At 38.7% G+C, this 14034-nt stretch overlaps 1 protein-coding gene across 1 annotated transcript; it reads right to left on the bottom strand.

The window, feature by feature from the left end:
• Positions 1-9369: 9369 nt before the first annotated feature.
• On the bottom strand, positions 9370-10765 carry LOC131438476 (protein mono-ADP-ribosyltransferase PARP16). Its single transcript, XM_058608536.1, has 2 exons — positions 10390-10765; positions 9370-10326 (listed from the first exon to the last, which is right to left on the bottom strand). The coding sequence occupies exons 1-2, from the start codon at positions 10567-10569 to the stop codon at positions 9466-9468; spliced, it is 1041 nt and encodes a 346-aa protein (XP_058464519.1). The 5' UTR covers positions 10570-10765; the 3' UTR covers positions 9370-9465.
• Between the last annotated feature and the right edge of the window lie 3269 nt (positions 10766-14034).

Raw genomic sequence — 14034 nt, 5'->3', positions numbered from 1 at the left:
TCGGGGCTACTGTAAGTCTACCCGCATCCACTGGCAAGTCCTTGAACTGATGGTGGCTTCACTTCACATCACATCACATCACACATCCAATATTAGAAAAAAAAGCATATCATAGAAAGAATTCTAGCTTTTGCATAACAATTACTTCAATCGATAGCCTTTAAGGAGCGGGTAGGGTCTAACACTTTTGAAAAATCATTTATTATTTTCTTTATATTTTCCATTTCAAGAATTCTCTGTGAAATTTGAAAGCCTATTGGAACGAAACTCTGGCTAACTCGTTCTACGAAGAAGCAAGAGCTCGGCGCACAGGCCCAAGATTTCTACTTCGATTGACTTCAAAACTTGACAAAACATTCTTGAAATGTTTCATTATAATGAATTATAAAAGAAAAAATATGATTCTTTGAAAATGTTAGACCCTACGGGCTCCCAGGAGTAATTAATTGTTTCCATTGATTTTATAGACAAAAAACTTAAAACGCGTTTTTCTCGAAAGCAGGTTTAGAAAGTCCGTGTCCATCGTCATTCAAAAACTACTGTATCAATTTTTTAAAATTTTACACACACTTTTTACAAAGAAAAAATCAGATCCCAACGTTTTCTTTTTCATTGTTTGTTACTTTGGGGAGTTTTAACAGCTATAAAATGGCGGATAGTGTAGAAAGTATCTGAGCTCGTCATAAAGGATCGATTCCCACCTTTGGTACATTTTGCGTTGCATTCAAATTAACAAAAGTAATACTATCTAGCACGACCTTGAAATTATTGTCCCTCTCTAGTTTTACAAAAAATGGTAAATGAAAATTGGTGTTCAAAACCCCCTCCTTGCCGTCTAGATCTTTTTCCATAGCTCCATAGCTCTATGCGGTCGATACTATCGTATGCCGCCTTGAAGTCGATGAACAGGTGATGCGTTGGGACCCGCTATTCACGGCATTTTTGGAGGATTTGCCGCACGGTGAAGATCTGGTCCGTTGTCGATCGGCCATCGACGAAGCCGACTTGATAACTTCCCACGAACTCATTCGTTTTAGGTGATAGACGACGGTAGATGATCTGAGATAGCACTTTTTTAGGCGGTATTCAGAATTGTGATCGCTCGGAAGTTCTCGTATTCCAAATGGTCGCCTTTTTCAATTTTACTTAACTGTTTTTTATGCGCCTTCAATCAAAATCTGTTTATAAAGATATAAAAAATAAACAACAAAATAACCCTATGTTCAGAATGCTCAAAATTATTCCAAGTAGAGTGATTTCTCATCATTTTAAATTCATATATCATGAGAATTATAATATTATCACAATCGATGTTCAATCCCTATATTATTTTTGTTTTTGTTTTTGATAGTGCACAGAACAAAAATGACTATTCCGCCTTTCACTACTTTGGGCAAAAAGTGGTTTCGAAAAAAGTAATATCCAGGTTTTATTTATGTTTCATACACTGCTTGAGACTCCATATTGTGTTCGCCATATTCAAGTCAACAAATGCTTTTGGTTGGATTTTCGGTATCTTAACGTTGGGAAAACCTACCGATAACTATCTGAACCAATGAAGAAATTATATGTTATAATCTTGTAATATCTAATGTTATCGCTATATCAATTCACAATAACGATTCACATATACGCTAACGTATTTATAATGGTTTCGCAACGGAAAATAAACTTTTTTTCAACTAGTAGCTAAAAGCATAGCTGTGATTAAAGATATGTTAGAATCATGTAACGATATCTTACAAATGATAGATAATTCAATGTTTACGCTATAAACCTTGTTTTAACCAGTATAACATAAAAAACTACAAGGATCAGCCCCATGGGGTTGTTCGAGCCATTGATGTGGAACAAGGCAACCAAAATTTCTAATGATCTACAATCAAAAAGTTCAATCAATCCGAACCAACACCGAACATCACATGTCTTGATTTGCATTTGTTTTATAACCGACGAAATTACACCATTATCCCAAATGTATGCAATTATATCTTTGTACATACTTGCGATTTCGATAATTGAAGACAAACACGAGAAAAGGTCCTAAGTGCAAGTGACAGTTTCTCTTTGTTTACTTTCTCTTTCGAGTATTACGGTCCAATCTGCAATCTTTCCATCGAACACTTTACATAGGATAATAGCAAAAACCATCAACTTTCGATATGCACTGTAGAATTTGTTGGAAATTACTGGAATTTGCCATAATAATTGAAAGAGAAAGTAAACCAAGAGAAACTGTCAAATTGCAATTGGGACCTTTTCTAATGTTCATCGAGAATTAAGCTTCTCTTCGCCAAGCTTGTGTTCAAGTTTTTTATGCAAGCAGTTTTTTTAGCGTTACGTTTCGGTTGAAGCGATAAACTATTTCTCATTATCAATCGAGTTCATCTAATATAAATTAGAAATTAATCTTAAGCACTTAAAATTTATCCAGAGGTAGTTGTCAATTTCTCATGGGGAAACGACTTAACATGGAATTCCGTGCTTGCGTGACACAAGATCATAGCATACCAATTAAGGGCTGCGGCCAGTGTGTTTTAGGGCGTTTTAAAGGGCTATTTTCACGCTTCAAATCTGATTTTCTCAGAAACGGTGAAGAATATCAAAAAGGCGGGTGGGTAATGTCAGAGACATAACTGGATGTCGAGAATACGAAAACAACTGACATGTTCCTTAACACTTCCGAATATCAATTAGTTGATCAATTGTATGAAATTGTATGTAGAATTTGAAACGATGCACCTGAACTAAAGTACAGATTAGTTAAATTTAACATTCTGAAACACAAATATTATGAAATAACTATACTATACTTTACAACTATACTTTATAATAAAATAATGGTGGCTCTGAAAAGAACCTTTTATGAAAGCGTTTGTGATGGAGAATGATGAGTTGAATTCGAATTCCGATGGATGCCGCTGACTTCCGTAATCTAATTCCAGGCTGAACTGTTGTACGTGGGTGCGATACTGATTTGGCTGGTGTAGGTGTAGCGTTTACAACCGATTATAATCTTTTAATAAAGAAAACATTAATTCGCTGGGTTGATCAATGATGCGAAAGGCCTAATTTATTGAACGAAACTATCAATATGCTATAGGGATTCGTTTCTACCATTCAGAAGGGTCAAATTGCGTAGTTCTCTACGACATTAAACTCTGGAACACTTTTCGCAAAAACAAAGAAGGCTTCACTTGATCTCGATTACTGTGAAATTTACACAGCGAAAAGTGCACAAACCTAACCAAGCTGTTCTAGATTTGCACTAAACTGAGGATATTTACCTTCGATTTGTGAACAACAAATCATAATAGTTCTTTAGAAAACTTTTGAGCCATTAGTACGGCTGATTTTGTGTAATGCTCTCCACCGTTGTTTTTTTTTAATCAATGCAAATGACTGGCAGCTGTGACGTAATCACGTAATCACTATTGTCGGAAGCGAAACTAGCTTTGCAAATGACACAAAATACATCTGCTCGCAGTGGCGATAGAATCCAAACTGATACAATTTTTGTTGAGAGGTTTGTTTTTTCCTGATTTCGTTTGTAGCTTTCTCACTAATGGGCGGTCCTAACGGCTATAAAAATAGCAGCATACAGAACTTTAATGTCGATTTTTTTATTTCGGATTTGCATAATTTATTGCATTAATTATACCAAAATTTCAGAAAAGTTTAATTTTGAATTATTTGAGATTATGTCACACAACTGATAATTTTATCATTAAATTGTGATCATTTTTCCGATGGCATGTAGCAAAAATTATGTTGATTCGTTAGATACAACAAGAGATATTCACGATCAAAAACTTATCACTCTCTTAGAGGGTAAATTTTGAAAAGGCACTCCATAGTAAAGTAAGTCGTATTCACGACAAAAACCCAACTGACAATCTCTTAGAAAAGTTTAGTTTAGATTATTCTGTGAAAATTTCAGAATGATTGTTTGACTTTAGCGGTCGGGAAAGCCTTTTTTTCTGAAGGAAGAATTGCATAGCTGAAAACGGAAACTTTCAACTTCTTCATTGAATATCTCGCCTTCAAAAGCATGGATCAAAAATCTATCCTGACAATGTCTAGATAATTTAGTTTAGATGCGATTAGTGCATAAAAACATATATGTTGTCGCGATAAAAGTTAAGTGAATGTTATTTTTGCAATGGTAAGTCCATTTCTATGGCGGCACCATTTTTGTCTGCTCTTGTATCCTGGTAACGTAACGAAACATTAGAGAGAAATAAAATCGGCTCAGCAAGGCTGCCCAATAAGCGGTAGCTTTATTGGATTTTATGTGATGTAGTCAAACTTGTAACCGAAAATATCAACACTTTCTTGGCCACCCGGCCACATCGAGAGTCATTTTACACATTTACGAGAAAGCATGGAGAGAAATGTCACGATGTAAAATACCCTGGTGATCACGTTTTTCTATGTGTTAGTGCGGTTGTGATTTTATTTTAGAATAACAGAGAGACGTGAAGAAGAAAAAACATAAACAAATGACGTTCCGGGAGTTGCTTTTATGAAAATATTTAGAGTTGGTTCTGTTTGCGAAAATATTGACAGTGAAATGCGGTGTTTTGTTCCGGGATGTTTCAATCGTTTTCATCACCTGTATTTGAAATGCCACCCACAGCACAATCACTCCATTATCCATAATAACTGTAATAGATACCACAGTGCGATCCGCCAAATCCTTCCTCCAACGAAATGAACAGAATCGGATGTGTGTACAATTTTCTATATTTCGACGTTACCTTGCAAGCCCTTGAAGAAAAAATGTCCAGATTTTCAATTAGTGCTAAAGATTCGCCAGGCTGCGCGACAACTGGAGTAACTTAGAAATAAAATCCCGATCAGAAATGGTCGTTTGTTTATGTTTACCTGCTTGAATCCCGGCGCGCCATACTTATTTTCGTGAGAAAATTACCAACACAACCAAAACTGTCTTATCACGCCACCAGTGTATTTTACGTCGTGGAGAAATGTAATACGCACAACGAGCGACACGGTTTTACGCTAACAACTGGCCTCAGCCCTTAAAGCTTCAAGTCGTTTTATGGCACGTTTTTGTCTTGCTGTCTAGCAACAACCTACTTCTAGCATGCTACGAGTACGACTGAAACGTTAGCTTTAATTTCGCTTCTATTTATAGATTCGCGTGCTTCCAACAGCTTCGCTTTTGCAACGATTGACCAATCAGAGCGATGCTCTCTCTTCGATACATCGCTTACTCCTTCAAAACCGTCGTCTATGGCAGGGAAATCCGGTATGCCAAAGATTTTTAGCAGCCAAATAGGACACTGCTCGCTCATATATATCATATATAATTGAAAATACGTGGCTTGATACAAAATAGACTGATCTGTAAGTGTTTAAAACCTGACCACATTTATACGTGTAGTTTTTCTTGAGTTTCTGATTTGCACCCCTATATAGAAAATAAAGATGTGTTCCACATCAAAACATATTCGTGATCTTGTTGCAACATAGTTTGGACTTAATCGTATCAGAACTAGTTGCGGATTGCTACTTGGATACCAGCTGCTTTATCGGTTTTGATCTGATGCATGGCATCCTTAACTTCCCTCAGTGTGGGACCCGGATCCTTTCCGTCTTCTGCTGCACTGATGTAGTCGTTTCTCCCGTCATCTTGAACCCCCATGCCAACGTTCTGCGCGCCGTTAAGGTGCTCATCGAAGTGCTGCTTCCACCTTTTAATCACCTCACGTCCATCCGTTAAGAGGTCTGCTGTTTCCGCTTCTGTTTGTATCGTTCCACGTTCTGCCGGGTTCCATGCTGCAGCATTACCGCCCACGCTGCGTTCTTCTCCTCCAAAATCACTCTGCACTCTTCGTCGAACCATTCGTACTGTACTCCAGCAGTCTTCTAGGGGAGCCACATCGAGCTCGCCCTCGTCTGGCAACGCTGCCTCGAGATTCTGCGCGTATGCTGAGGCGACATCCGGTTGCTTCAATCGCTCTATGTTGTACCGTGGCGGTAGTTGGTACCGGGCATTGTTGATGACGGAGAATTTTTGGGCGCAGTTTCACCATCACCAGATAGTGGTCAGAGTCGACATTAGCGCTACGATAGATCCTGACGTAGATAATGTCGGAGAAGTGCCTTCCATCAATCAGAACGTGGTCGATTTGCGATTCCGTCTGCTGTGGTGATCTCCAGGTGTAACGATAAGGGAAGCTATGTTGGAATAAGGTTCTACGAATGGCCATATTCTTGGAGGCGGCAAAATCGATGAGTCGTAAGCCGTTTTCGTTTGTCAGCTGGAGGGCGCTGAATCTTCCAATCGTCCGTCTGAACTCCTCCTCCTGGCCTACCTGAGCGTTTAGATCTCGTGTAAAATTGTTCCAATTGCATGTCAGAATATTCAGAGTAGCGTCTCTAAGCTTAAGACAAAGCAGTTTGTCTGGAACTCAGAGTGTATTCGAGTGTTTAAAAGCTGTAAGCAACCGTTGTTGAGCTCAAAGCATTTAGAGTTTTATGATCCGAGTAAGCCCGTTATCGTAATAGCAGATGCTTGTAGTTATGGGAGCACCATAAAAAAGTTTCACAAATTTTTGTTTGGTAAGAAGTTTACTGTGTATACTGTAAATTTTGTACTCAAATCTTGAACTCAGTCGTGCGAAGGAAACGACCCTACTGAGTTAAGATGGAACAATTTTAACTTTTGAAGCAAATTAGAAGTATGTCAAGTCACGGTAGAAACTTCTTTGAACGGTTAAACCCGCTGCCTTCGTACAAACTCCACTAAGGAGTTAGTATGGAACAGAAGCTTGGTAAAACTCGTTCTAGAACTATCTGAGCGAGAGGATCAACGAGGATGAATAATTTCAGAGCTCCGTGCGCAAATCGCAAATTGATTATTACAACGAACGTTAGAAATCTTCAAAACTGAAGAACTATCGTCATCTTGCCAAGAAGGGATTTTCGGAGTAGTGACTTCGAGAACACTCTTCCAAGGAATGCTTGACTTTATTCAATTTTCTTGGGCGTTTATACAAGTTTTCAGCTTACATATCTGATAAAAAATTCTACAAATCGCGTAGGATGAAATGATAAGGAATGAAACGAACTTGTATTGCACCTCAGACAAATGAAAGATGAAAGCGTTAACGCCCGTTTTGTTGACCTACAATTGTAACTTCTTGAATAAAAATTGATTCTTGTACTCTTGAATAAAGATTGATTCATGAACCTCAGAACGGAGTTCCCAAGAAAACTAGTTGACTATTAGCTACTACTACTTCCGTTTATTAAGTGAAAATGAAAAAATATCTAATGTGGCTACGCGCATCGTTTTGGTTCATGTGCTGTCCTAACTAAAGCAAAGAAACCTAGTTTTGATAAGACCGGGCAAATGAGGCGGTTACAGGTTTGTATGCAAGAGGCCGCCGCTTCCGACGGCGGGTCGGCGGCCGATTCAGCTGGCGTCGGCTCGGCGACTTTGTGCCACCGAGCCATCTTGGCTTCGGTTATGTGGCTGCGCCACATCTGTTATACAGGAGACATAACATACAGGAGACATAACCCTTTCGGCGAAATTACTCTTTCGGCGAAATGACCCTTTCGGCGAAACGACTTTCGGCGAAATGGCATTCGGTGAAACGACTTTCGGCGAAATGGCTTTCTGCGAAATGGCCCGCTCCCCTTGCTGATATACCCTACGCTCAAAACGTTATCTGCGCCGGAATGGCTGGCCTATTCGATCGGTTCTTTATCTTTTATTTATTTAGGTTTTCCTGCTTTACCTGGTGGCAAGGAAATTCTTCTGATTCGTTACACTGACCATAAGCCGTTGATTGGCATTTTCGATAAAGAAGGTAAAAATGCTTTGTTCGGGACTCGTTTACAACGATATGAACTGAGTATCTACGATTTTGAATGTTCCAACTAGTTTTCAAAGAGAGGTTACAAAAAGTTTGAATATTTCCAATGAGTTTCCCATAGATGATACTTTGTTTGCAGCTGAGAAAAAAAAAGAAAACACATAGTTTATTACATGAAGCATGGTTGGCCACAGAAGTTAGTTCGTATATATTTGGATGTTTATGCACAACACCAAGATTTGGAACAAGTGAAAGGATGTTTACTGTATCAGGATCGTGTCATTATATCTGCAAGTCTACAAAAGTAGATCCTGAAATTATTGCATAAAAGTCAGTCTGGAATAACCAAGAAAAAACAAATGTCAAGAAGCACAGTTTATTGGTATGGCATGAATAGTGACATTGCCAATTTCGTCAAGTCATGCAGTATATGTTCCCAAATGATTCCTGTTTCGAAGTAAGTTCCGTAATCTAGCTGAATTACTCACATTCATACGGACTTCTTTCATTTCGACGAGAAAGTTTTCCTGGTCATCGTTGATAGTTTCTGAAAATGGCTTGAGGTTGAATACATGAAGTTTCGTACTGATTTCAGTAGTGTTAAGTCAAAGTTTATCAGCGTTTTTGCAAAGTTTAGGTTACCGGACATAGTCGTTACAGACGGCGGACCACCGTTTAATTCCAAAGAATTTATTAATTTTTACAGAAACTACCGATATTCGACGATAACTTGAAACCAAGTTTCTAAGACGAGTTTCTTTTAATACATTTCAGTTTTCCGTTGAAGATCGGGTGTACCTGGCGCACCACAATCAGCTGACATTGTTTGGCACTCGCAAGAAAACGTGTGGTTTGATTTTTGCGAGGGGAAAAGAGAGTAATCCCACACGAAAGCGAAGTAGAGAGGACGATGACGACGTAACTTTGACGACGATGGTAGCGAATTCTCGGTTTTGCAGCGGATTCGTTTATTTACCGAGACACACCTGACGATCAACCAATGGTTTGTAATTCGGATGGTGTAGGTTCGGACAGTAACTGTTTATCGCTTGAGGATTCGAAGGAAGATCCTCAAGAAGGCACGTCTATGCGGCAATGGTCGCAGTCGAAGCAAAAGAATTCGTCTGAATGTTCGATTCATCCGTTCGTCAGTTCACGTCGTTCGGCAAGATCAAAGCGTCCTCGAAAAGATTCTGAATTTCTGTTTTATAAAAAGTTTTGAAAATTAGTTTAATCAGTTTCCACGGCAGTGAAGGTTCGCCAGTTTCGCAGTGAAGTGGAACTAAAGGGGAAAGAACTGTGGTAACCACTCGACACTACAACCCTGTCTTAATAGCTACTGGCTTAGCGTTAAGACAATAGAGTCTTTCGTTGTCTGTCATAGCGTACGCCTCGCGTAGTTATTTAGTAGTGAATATCACCTCCCTACCGTAATATCAGATTTAACATTTTGTTTTGATGTTAATATGTTAATTTGATGACGGTTTTCAGATAGTATAGACAAAATTGAAAAAGCTACTGACTATTTAAAATATATTTATTCTAACTCATTATGTCTAATCACATCAAGTTTATTTTTCGGGCTCAAAAGCCCTACGACCGAAAGTCCCGTCATCTAGGATTCACCCTCCGTAACACCACCAAAAAACGCATTAATCTTTTGCCAAAACATTTGCTTCATGTAGTGAGCATTCCTGCTGTTCATCATACCAATGGCAAGTAGCATGCAAAAATAGCCTCCAGCAAGTAACCAACTCTTATTCGATGTCATCCATCGTACATAACGATTTGGAACAACCGGTCTGGCACCTTGATCCGTCATCAGTCGATTTACGGTTCTATTTGTTGTGCTGATAGAGTCCACCGTTCGTTTGCTGCTATAAACCAGCAAATATCTCACCTGAATGAGATCATTATTCTTTACTAGAATATACTTCTCCGGTATATCCGTTGTACTCTGATTTTCTTCCTGACACTTCACATAGGCGGGATTGTCAATGTACTCACAAAGAGCAGTACAGGCGAGATGGCTGCCCAACGTAGATTTGGTCCAACCGGCACCCGTCGGAGAAAACATTTGACTAACGTGCAGCTCCGCCGACAGGTAAATTCCTTCCCCAAATAGGGCAGTCTTATTCAAATGCTGTTGCAAACCGTAGCTCAGTATGGAATAAAAATTGAACACTTTACTGCCGTGGTATGCATGATGAGTCGGAAAACAATCCAGATTCTGTCGGAACTTTCTCTCTGAATGCGAGTCATCTGGGTGTAGAACCTGAAATATCAACTGTGGACGTTGAAACGTAGCCTGGCAGGGAGCATTTGCCAACACTGAATCAAATTCAGTCTGTGGAACGGTTCTCAATCGAGGGCCGGATTGTGTACACAAAATCCAAAACAGAAGACATACGGCTCGGTCTCCTAAATTGTCCAGATTTAGTTCGTGCAATTTTGGAAACTCATCCAAAATTCGTTTCTATCGTAACAAAATGAGCAAATGAATTCGAATACGTGTACTTCCGTGATTTGATAAACTCACCAGCTCCTCGATATTTTTTTCACCATTGACGAGATATTCCGGTGGGAAAGGTTGTAGACAAGAATCGTACTTAAAGGACCGGGCAGCAGCTACAAACAAGGATATCTGAAGATCTGCCGCTTTGAAGTCACGACTCAGCACATCTTTCAGCAATGATCGCTTGCCGTGAACCGAATTCATTTTTTAGTCGACGAACAATACACCGCAATTTTTCAACGAATGCCTAAGACGAACTAAGTTCATCACACAAATAAAAATACCATTTTCATAGCAAAAAAACACTTGATGGGCGCTGATAAGAGTTTATTTTATTGCTATTTATTTAAAAAAAAAACAATATTTATGCTCTTTAACAGCGCATACTACATCTGTCAGTTGCAGGGATGCCAGGTCATTTTTTCAAAAATCTGTGATGAATCCCAAAACCTGTCTGTGAAAATCTGAGAACCAACACGCTCTGTACCATTTTCCTCAACCGCGCTGTACTTTTTGGTGCTAAACTGTACTAGATTTCCAAAATCTGTGAAAATCTGTGATCATTTTCAGAAATCTGTGAAAATCTGTGTCATTTTTACAATCTGTGCAGAAAATTCAAAATCTGTGAAACACAGATTAATCTGTGAACCTGACATCCCTGGTCAGTTGACCTAAACCAAACCCTGTCAGCTTGGAGCGATCTCAATCTTCAGCTCAGCAACGCCATCGCACGGCGTCTCATTCAACATGTCATGTCAATTGTATGGGTGCGCAACCCTGCTATTTTGGCGCGCACGAAATTGACATTTCTCTCCCCTACTTCTATGTACGTGATTCGATGCGGACTCGCCTGAGGGTGCTATGCTCGCAAAAAGGATGTTGCCAAAGATTTGTTCGGGAAATGTGAAAGCTGGATATCTTGTTAATATGATATCTTTGCCTAAACACAACCAAGGTTGCTAGTAGTTTTTTTTAAATAATACTGCAAGACTGAGATGCCATTTATACAAATGTACATGTATTATAAAGATTTTTACATGCGCGAATACAGAATACAGTTTTTGAACAGATTTTCTAAACTCAACACAGATTTCACAAAAAATGGCAAGCACAAATTATTTTTTCACATATGAGACAAAGAGATTTGTTAGCAGTGACGAGAAAAATGTTCCGAGATTTATTGACGAATCACGAACTGATCGGAGAATCTTAAAATGGCATTGGTACTTCAAGTTGTGTGCTGAGATCCCACATCAACTTACATAGTCAACATATTGAAGGTATACCCAAGTAGCAAATGTAAATTATTGAATCTTCAAGATGTTCTAAAATTGTTTTAGAATTGTTATTTATGTTAGATTTGATTTGCCTACTGATAATGACAATTCATTTGTGTAGTTTCAAGACCAGTTTAGAAATTTTGTACGTTTTCTGTTTCGCCCGTTTAGGTGACGGTGTACAATATTGAACTCATTTTACACTATAACTACGGAACCGGAAGTCGGATCCGGATGAAATTCAGGAATTCCGTATGGGACCGGAAGACCATTCATTTGAATCTAAGTTTGTCAAAATCTGTTCAACCATCTCCGAGAAAACCTAGTGAGATTATTTGACACTCTCTCTCTCTCTCTCTCTCTCTCTCACACACACACACACACACATACACACACACACACACACACACACACACACACACACACACACACACACACACACACACACACACACACACACACACACACACACACACACACACACACACACACACACACACACACACACACACACACACACACACACACACACACACACACACACACACACACACACACACACATTGCTCAGCTCGATGAACTAATTCGAATGGTATATGACAATTTTTACTAGTCGATTTTTCAAGTGATTCATAACCTTTCAATATGAGAAAGGTTAAAAACATCAGTTTATTTAGAAAACCAAACCCACTGATATTTCTCTGTTGAATGTCCGCTCGAAGATAGCGAAGAATACTGCTTTTGCATTTTGCAACAATGGCCGTTTTTCTGAGAAGGTAAATTGTCCTTTATCGCATCGATGTCACCGCGATAGGAAACGAGAGAGCATCGGAAAACCGCCGTGCTTCTTGTTCTACATTCTTTAACACTGTTTTGCTCTTCCGAGGCACAGTGTAGATGTTAATATCGTTCGAAACGCAATCGAAAATTTCGAGCACGATTCGTCCGATGTTCGATCGGGCCAATATCGTCCCGATGATCGTACCGATGCGGTTCGACTAATTTCACTGGAAAACTTCGTCATCGACTTAGAAATATTCAGTCCAGATGCCATTTATACAGATTTATCTGTAGTAAGCGTATTTTTTTTTTGACTGAAGCTCTAGAGCTCAGTTTCATTCGATTAACTGACAGTTCTTCAATTAATCGTTCAGTCCGAGTATTCTTTTTTGAACTGTCCAAGATTCATTTGAACTGTCCGGCTGAAGATGTATGGTCCGCTTTATACGGATTTTTACATGCGAGTTAAAATTTAATACCGAATACAGAATTCATATGGATTTTTTAAATTCAATACAGATTTATTCAGACATAGAACTTTTTTTCTGATTTTTGATTGCAGGGATGAGATTGAGGTAAATCTCAAACTAAAATGGATTTTTTTTTCGGATATTTGATGAAAAACACTGGAATAAAAATAATTAGAATCAATGATCAGTTCGCATTCACATCGCATCCAAGTCAGTCGATATAACAAAACCGCTTACGTTCGGGACGGAAGAATCCAAATACAGTTTTGTGTAGTGAACAATAGAACGACCTCGAAATGAGTGAACCAAACGAACAAAAGCTACCACCGACACGAAAGAATACAATTGTTGTTGACTTTAGGCAGTGCAAAATTCGACCTTCGATACGTGAACTTGAAGGTTTGCTTAAGGACAGATGCATCTTGACATTAAACGTGTGCATTTACTTCAATGCAATAAGACGAATAATGTTGTTTACATCCAGTTTTATAAAGAGTTGGATGAAATTCAATTCGCAAAAGACAATAACAATGTGCACTATGTGGAGCACGGAAACATTAGGTACACCATTCCAGTATACATGGAAGATAGTGCTATAGAAGTGCGTGTGCATGATCTTCCCTCAAGCGTCAACGATTCTTTTATTCGCAAAACTATGTCCCAATACGGAGAGATTCTCTCTATCGAAAAAGAAAAGAGGAAGAACTTTTTCAAGGACAACGAAAATAAAACGGAAATCACACACAACACCGACGATGAAGCAATGGATGATGAGATAAGCCGCGGACGAAGTGACCCCCGATCCTCGTTGGATGGAAATGGAAACTAATCTCCCCCTAGAAGAAGGGTGACAACGAGATCCAATAGCAAAAAAAATATTCAAGTAACAAAAATGTAAGCCAATCGGCCACGTAAAGCTTTTACGCAAAAAGGCCAGAATAAAATTTTTAGTACAAAAAATAATAGAATCAATGATCAAGAGTTCTATGATTTGAGGTTGCTATTGTTTAATTGTTGTTGATGAAAATTAACAAATTTTGTCGTTGAATATTCTTTTTGGAGCAGCAATGCCTTACGAAGATATGGAGAATAAATGCTCATTGAATCTACCATTCTATAATCAACATTTCATTGTAGAAATT

Source organism: Malaya genurostris, chromosome 3 (assembly GCF_030247185.1).
Source record: "Malaya genurostris strain Urasoe2022 chromosome 3, Malgen_1.1, whole genome shotgun sequence".
Taxonomy (NCBI): domain Eukaryota; kingdom Metazoa; phylum Arthropoda; class Insecta; order Diptera; family Culicidae; genus Malaya; species Malaya genurostris.
Note: the sequence above shows the minus strand (reverse complement) of the source record. Positions and strands in the feature narration are given on the sequence as shown.

Coding starts and splice junctions, on each gene's coding strand:
- LOC131438476 (XM_058608536.1), bottom strand. CDS start 10,569: ATGAATTCGGTTCACGGCAAGCGATCATTGCTGAAAGATGTGCTGAGT. Junction 10,327..10,389: donor AAAAAAATATCGAGGAGCTG/GTGAGTTTATCA, acceptor TTGTTACGATAG/AAACGAATTTTGGATGAGTT.